This window comes from Mugil cephalus, chromosome 19 (assembly GCF_022458985.1).
Source record: "Mugil cephalus isolate CIBA_MC_2020 chromosome 19, CIBA_Mcephalus_1.1, whole genome shotgun sequence".
Lineage (NCBI taxonomy): Eukaryota > Metazoa > Chordata > Actinopteri > Mugiliformes > Mugilidae > Mugil > Mugil cephalus.
The window spans coordinates 2,614,124-2,622,057 of NC_061788.1; the positions used below are offsets into that span (position 1 = coordinate 2,614,124).

The 7,934-nt window shown below is 38.5% G+C and overlaps 1 protein-coding gene across 1 annotated transcript; it reads right to left on the minus strand.

The window, feature by feature from the left end:
* Positions 1–146: 146 nt before the first annotated feature.
* Positions 147–6,606, minus strand: kmt5aa (lysine methyltransferase 5Aa). Its single transcript, XM_047569703.1, has 7 exons — positions 6,322–6,606; positions 4,419–4,569; positions 4,089–4,302; positions 3,917–4,004; positions 3,440–3,499; positions 3,036–3,226; positions 147–2,490 (listed from the first exon to the last, which is right to left on the minus strand). The coding sequence occupies exons 1-7, from the start codon at positions 6,364–6,366 to the stop codon at positions 2,280–2,282; spliced, it is 960 nt and encodes a 319-aa protein (XP_047425659.1). The 5' UTR covers positions 6,367–6,606; the 3' UTR covers positions 147–2,279.
* Positions 6,607–7,934: the final 1,328 nt, after the last annotated feature.

Genomic DNA, 7,934 nt, shown 5'->3' on the forward strand with positions numbered 1-7,934 from the left:
GTGTGGTTTGTTTGGGATGTTTTTTTATTCCATTACACTTAAAAATAAAAGGTGAGAAAATTCTGCAGCGTAAACTAAGATTTTCTAACTCAATCAAAACTATTTGAGCTAAATCTTTGAATGTAAAGACAAATCAGAGGCCGGTGACTTTGTGTATTTCATCTTTATTTATGTTGCAACAGGAAGAGGTCAAACACGTCGTGAAACGGCCCGAGTGCTGAGGTTGTTATTATTATTTCACCCCTCAGGTATTTATTGCATTAATTCCACATTTAAAACAAAACAAAAAGTGTAACGTAACCATTAAGAAAAGGTTCATATGAAAACATTTCACACATGTTACACCTGCTGCTACCGGAGGAGGATGAGGAGGAGAAGGAGGAGGAGGATGAGGAGGAGAAGGAGGAGGAGGAGGAGACTTCAAGTGATTTTATATGGTTGGTCTTTATGTTTTATGCTAAGCTAGGCTAACAGTTTCCTGTCTTATGCAACGAATTGCGAGAAAGAGAAACAAAACTGTCAAACTACTACTTAGATATGTAAAAAAAACATAATAATAATAATATCATTGTAATGGAAAATAAACTTTAAATAAATTTAACAGGAAATAAGAGAAAATTGCGTAAAACAACAAATTAAAATGAGACGTTCTGCTAGAAACCTGCTACTGATGGTGGGAAATGTATTTTAAAGATAGTTTTTGGTCACTTTTATTCAATAAAACTCGATGAAAAGACCAAAAAAAAAAAACATTTCCCCTAAACGCGCACTACAGCACCAGATGTGAATCAATCCGCCACAGAAAATAGTCCCTGCGCCTCCTGCTTGTTGCAGCATTTGCTGAAGAAACTACAATAAAGCAGCAGTTTGAGGGAAATTAAAAACTCATTGTTGGGCCTTTTGTTTGTCGACAGTAAAAGAAAATATAAAGTTCCAGCAGCCTTAACCTTTTTAAAAGCTAATTTATTAGTTAACTGGTGTTAAGACTTCCAGCAGTTTGATAGAAAAACACTGTAAACAACATTAAAGGTTTGAGTTTAGACGCGTGTGAGAACTGAAATCACAAGAGGACAAATCTAATTATTATTAATAAAAATAAAATAAAAATAAAAAAACACTGTAGGATGTGATCAGAGCATTTCATGAACACACACATCGGGAAAAAAAAACAAAAACACGTGTCAGAAATGAAGTTTAGGAGAAGAAGCAGCGGTTTTAAGATACAAACTTTAAACCTTCAGTTTCAGCTCTTATTTATAAGAATTTAAAATGTTCTCTTTGCTTTTTTTTTTTTAATTTATCCTCAATTTGTCTTAATTTTATCCTTTTGTCTTATTAAAACATTTTCACTGAATGAATCTAATCTTGTGAATCCTGTTTTCTGCTTCTTCCCCGTGTGTTTCAGCCAAAGAACGTGAGTCGAATGTAACACTGGCTTTTATTAATACGTCCTAAATTTAAAGTTGATATTTTTGCATAGAGACACGAGTGAAGCGTCCAAAAAAAAAGAAAAAAGAAGTGAAAAAACATTATTTCCCCCTAAAAACGAGTCATTTAAACCACCTGTGCAACAGCGTTAAATAAATATATTTACAGAGTGAAACTAACTGAAGGTTTTAGTGGACGAGAAAACGCAACAAAAGCTTCATGTGTTTTCTGCAGAATCACAAAAAAACAAAAACATGATGAGTTTTTAATGTTAAAAAATACAATATGAGCTAAAAAAATAAACTAAAACTAAACTTATGAGTCAGTTCAACACAAGCTAAGATGTGATAAACTAAACAGCGACGGGTCCGTGTGTGTGTGTGCGGCTGAAACAACAGAAAAGGTTTAGATTTTTTTTAAAAAAAAGGGGGTTTTGCATCTCATAGTTGTTGTTGTTGGGGGAGAGTGGGGGGGGCTGAGAGGACGGGAGGGAGGGAGGGGGGGCATAAATAGAAGTATTGCTAAGTATCTACCTACTAATTAAAAAAAGGCGTATAAAAATGCAGAGCGCCGCTCCCTCCTGCATGACGTACAAAGCCTTGGTCTATTGTCCTCATACAAAAATGTACAAAACAAATGTGCTGCAAAACAACCAGAATGTTTCAGAAAAAAACACATATAAATAAAAAGTACGGGCGTCACCTGGCGACGACGCAGATGGACCTCGATCGACCCCCTTCCCTCCCTCATTCTGTTTCTAAGGCAGTTCAGTTTTTCTTTTTTTTGTACACGAGCTAATGAGAAAGTGTTACTGAACGTCGTCTCCCGTTATCCCTCCCGGCCACCGGGGGTCAGTATTTGAGCCACGGGTGAGCAGCGATGGAGGCTTTGCTCCGGTCCCCGTAGTCGTACAGCAGCTCCTCCCCCTTCTCGATGTCCCGCGAGGCGACGAGGATGAGGTGGGGGACGCCGTTGATGTCGTGGAGCTTCGTCTGACAGTTCCCCGTTTTGCTGTGGTTGATCAGGCGGCCTTTACGGTGCGTCTCTTTAGTGGCGTCCACGCTGCAAAAAAAAAAAAAAAGAAGAAGAAGAAGAAGAAACAAAAAGATCCAGACGTGAGCTGATCAGCCACAACATTACGACCACGGACAGGAGACGTAAATGACGTTTAAACCGTGTTGTGATAAATCAGTGTTTCTGCTGGGAAACTTTTAGTTCATTCATGTGGATGTTACTTAGACATGTAGCCCCCACCTACACCAGACCAGACCCCCCCACCCCCCCACCCCATAGGAATGACCCAGCCTGACACAGATACAAAAACACTTTAAGAACAATTTAAAAAAACAAAAAAAAAAAACATGAAAAGTAAAATCTAAATGCACTAGATCCCAAACTGATCAAAGCCCCCAACTAACCCTCAGAAAGACCTGCACAATATTAGGAAAGTGGTCATAATGTTATGCCGGATAGGTGCATTACGTTAAGTGTTTTAGTTGTTTAGTTTAACTCTCGGTCTAATTTATCTACATTTATTCAAGCGTCTGAAACGTGTCCCTGATGCAGAGATTAAAGCTTTAAAATAAAAAGGAGGCGTTTTCTCGTACCAGTACGTCTTGCACAGATACTGGAAGTAGTACATGTAGCAGCCGGTGGCCGGGTTCTGCGCGTATTCGGCCTCCCTCTTCTTGGCGTCGGTGATCTGCAGCAGGTCTCCGTGATACTCCACCACGTAGTCGCCCTTCTGGAAAGGCCGCGTGGCGAACACCGCCCTCCCCTTCCCTTCTATGTTCTGCACCTGAGGGAAAGACGTGAAGTCAGATCCAGGACCAAACACTTCACAGCTTGTTTCCTAAACCAGCTGATGCTATGTTCTCCTGACCACATGGTGGCGCTGCTGCTGATTTATTTGAGATTTTAGAGCATGAAGACCTGGTATCGGAAGTATCGATACTTCAGTACGGATCAGTGGAGCTTAGAGACGGATCAGATCAGAGAAGTGAAGTTTTACCTCCATCCCCTCCTCTATCCCGTTTAAGATGAGGTCGTCTAAAAGCTTCTTTTGTTCACACTGGAAGAGAAACGGAACAAAGAACAGAGTTTAGAAACTGAGGATGAAAGGAAACGATTCTTCTCCTTCTTCTTATACAGTTCAAGGGTTTAAACTCTAAATGTTTTGTTCGTAAATGATCTCAGAACCATTATTTCAGTCTCTTCTGTTAAAAACTGAGACTAAATCAACACAAACCTGTAGTTTATAGACGTCTGCTGGTTCTTTGGGGACAGATTGATAAGTTTCTGTTCTATCAGGAGATAATTCTGCTTATTTTAAACCATGCATTCCTCATTTTAAGGCATCTTGATAATTGCTTTATATGAGGACCTGACTCCCCAGTTTGAACCAGAGCAAACATGATCTTAAAATAACCTTTATTCAAAATAAAAGTTGCAGAACAACAACAATAATAATAATAAAACACGCTCTCACCTTCAGCTCTGTTTTGCTTTTTCTCGAGCTTCGTCTTATTGGGTAGAAATCTGTAACTTTTCGGTTTTGGGAGTTTTTTCTGCCTGAACTGTCGTAGAGAGTAAAAAAAAAAAAAAAGAGTTAGAAACATCCCCCTGTTGTGTTTTCTGATTTAAACGTGTGGACGACGTACGTTCCCCGCGTGGACTTCCTGCTCCGGACTCCTCTCCGCTGGAGGCCGTGGAGGCCGTGGAGGGCGCCGCTGTTGTTGGCGTGGAGCGGAGCGTGGGTCACGTTGTTGCTGAGGGGCATGGGGGCGTCGGGGGGAGGAGGGCGGAGGCAGGCGGGAGTGGGAGTGGGAGTGGGAGGACAGTGGAGCTGTTCGTCTGGCCAGCAGGCTGAACCGTCTGTGGGCGTAGAGAGCGGCGAGGATACGGAGACAAACATGAACCAGATTCCTCCACGATAACAGAAATGAGAGGATGTATGATGTAAAATAATAAGCGCCGGTGCGTTTGCTCACCCTCCTCCTGCCTCTGAGCGTCGCTCTGCAGCGAACACACCGGAGAGCGTCGCCCGTCCTGCGTCAGCCGGATGGTCGCGTTTTCATCGTGAACAGCTGATATGGACTTGGTGCAGCTTAAGACGGTCAGCGAGGGGCTGCACATGATGTCCTGAGAGACAAAACCTCGTTTAGTTCATGGAAACAACCCGAGATCTGAGAGGTAAAATTCCCTCTGGTGTCAAACTCAGAAACATTCTCATTAGATTAGATTCAACTTTAGTGTCATCACACATGTTCAGGTACAGAGCAACAAAATGCAGGTTAGCATCTAACCAGTAAGTTTATGTGGCATAAATAGTTTGGTATATAAGAGGTATATATGTAAATGGTACAGGTTGGTTTATAGTATATGGACAATAATCACAGATGGAAACTTATGTACAGGTGAGTGACCAAAAAACAGGAACTATAACATAAATTACACTGGAGGAAGAGAGCAGATTATAAATTACAAAATACAGATAAAGTGCATGAATAATAAGCAGTAGCTACTAATCTTTGGTACTTTGTGAGTTAAGGTGTATGAGGACTTTTCCAGCTGGTTTTCTAGTTAAACGCACATTTATTGGCCTTTTTAATTTGCTATTGTCAAGTAACAGTTACAGAAAACAACGACAACACAAAATTAAAAATAATAACATTTTATTTTTAAGTGGCTTTATTTTTGTGGCTGGGATTTGAGCTTGAACGTGCTCCATTTCTGCCATTTTTTGTTCAAAATCTCCTTCTTTTAAAGATGTAAATAACTTTCAGATATGTGAACCATGGATCCCTGGGTAAATTTAAGGTTTAAAATTTTCCTTTTCTTTGAGAACCATATGGTACTATCTCCAAATTTAGGTGATTCCTGTATCACAGAAATTTCTTATCATCGCCTTTAACCATTATTATAACCAAGATGTAATGAATTGGTTCTTTGTTTATAAATTACCAATTTTTGAGTTTGGAAATGTTTTAATAATATTTCAACTCATTATTTTTATTTTAAAGTTCTTTTCTTTAACAGTTAATCTATTTTTAATTTTGTTATGGCTCAACCTGCCAACAAATCCTCTTTTAGAAGGAGGTTACGACCAACCTGCTGATTAACAAAAGACACACAACTGCAGAAGTGTAGAAATATACAAATCATACAAGTCAACTAACTAATTTTTAGCTATTTTTCATTATTAATATAAGAAATGCAAAGGTGAAAAAAGGCGACATGTGTTTAAAAGTATTTAGAAAACATTAAAGGAAGGTTAGCATAGCTAGCTTGAGTCATGTGCTGACTAATCCTGTCTTAAAATAAGGTTACGACTGCGGAAATGTACACAATTCACAAACTGGTTCAATTGCGTTATTTCGTTGCCCGTTATCTTTACCCATTGTGGTATTGATTATTTGTGAAATCATGAAAACATGTTTTCTTGTCGCTTTTCGTGCTCCATACATTGACAGTGGCCGTGTGGGCGGGGCTAAGCACGGACCCATGCTGGATCCACACCCCCATCCACCCCTCAGTCCCTTTAAAACCAGACAGGCCTCCTGGATCACAAACTACCGAGCGCAGCACACAAATATTAAAGTGTGTCTACTTTAAAAGAATAAAACCCTCTTAAAAAAAAGGCACATATTTGTCTCTTGGTCTCGTCTAACGCCAGAAAACGTCCCCAATAACCGCATGTAGCGTCCACGAGCTAACGTTAGCATAAAAGCCTCTCGTTGTAGCTAATGTAAACACAATAACTTACCGTAAAAACACTATTTATTATAAATACAAGTATTTATTAAATACTCGTGTACACGGAGACTCGTTCGCACTCGTGCTCCACTTTAGCTTCTCTAACCGCTGTTTAACGCCCCTAACGAGCAAACTTACCCCGTTCACGTCCGAGTTGTTTTCGTGTCTCGTCGCTCGTCTCATTTTCTTTTTTTCCTCTATTTTTTTTCTTTTTTTTCTTCTTTTTTTTTGAGCGGAACAAATAAAATAGTTGACCCGGGTAGAGGTTAACCTGGACCCCGCTCCCACAGACAGTGTCCTCCCTCCTCGGTGACTGTGTGTCCTTCTCCAGTGGATAAACTACCCGCAGCTCCTCAGCCGATGAAACCTCCACAGCTCCTCTCCGCCATGTTTTTTCTTTGCGTGTGAATGAAAGAGAAGCGGCGCGGCCATGACGCCCCCTTCAGGCAGCGATGTGTATGACACCACTTTTATTTTTATCAGTTTTATCCGCCAACATGTAAAAATAGTATTGTTTTCATTTTATCAACCAATATTTTATTTTTTATTTTACTAAAACTCTTTGATTATTTTTTAAATTAATTTCATTTATTTCTAATTGTTTGTTATTATTTCTTTTTTTAATTAATTTTACCCAACTTTTTAGTAATTCAGTTACTAGATTTTTTCATTTAATATTTAATTGTAAATAATATTATATAAGATTTATATGTCACATGCACAGTGAAATGTATTTCAGTACCTGCAGCCAATAATGAAAAAAATAGTAATAATTCCACACAGCATACAAAGTATAAATGTTTTACTATTTTACTAAAATGTAAAATAAAATGTAAAATAAAAAGGGGTAGCTCTTATGCATACATTTACAATATTATAGCTGTGTCAATAAAGTGAAACATATAAATATATATATGTACATGTTTGTAAGTCATCCTTTTAGCTAATTATTCCTATGCTACCATTTGTTCAGATAATGTGGTAGTACTCTGATCCTTAATAATAATAATCCTTCATAGTTTATTGAAAAATGTAAAAAGTTAAATTAAATTTATAACATTTAAGTAAACATATGACTTAGACAGACTTTTTTTGTCCACAAGGAAAATTGCTTGGTCACAGTAGCTCAGTTTCACACTTTTGAAAACCACAAGTTAAAAAATAAATAAGCAGAAACAAAAACCTAGCAAATAAAACAAAAAATTATCACAGTGGGAGCTGAGCTGAATCAGTTTGTTGGAGAATGAGCTCCGCCGTCCTTCTATAGTCAGTGACAGTGTGATGAATTACCCAGATTACTACATTAAACTGTTTAAAAATTAATACACAGAGATTAAGCATTAATACACAAGAAGGACAACAAGCAGAAAAAATTGCATTTTGCAATTTGAACTCTGAACTCTTTCCTCTGGACGCATCATTCCCAAGTTAGCCGCCACATTTTGAAGGTTTAAATATCAACATCAAACACAAACATTCTCACACACGATCACCTTTGTACAAAATCAAACACTGTGTTCTCTGTGCACAAATCATGAACAGCTGCTACAGGACCTGATAAAATGACATGACTCCTGAGTGAACTGATATTTTACTTGTCAGCAATAGTTTCTGAACTTTCCGGTCTTCTTTCTGAAAACTAATGAGCCTCACGTCAGCATAGTTTAACTAACATGCTTCTGCAGGTGTTCAATTGCAAAATTGGATTGTTACATAAATGCAGTAAAAATGCAGAAAAATCCTTCATTGAG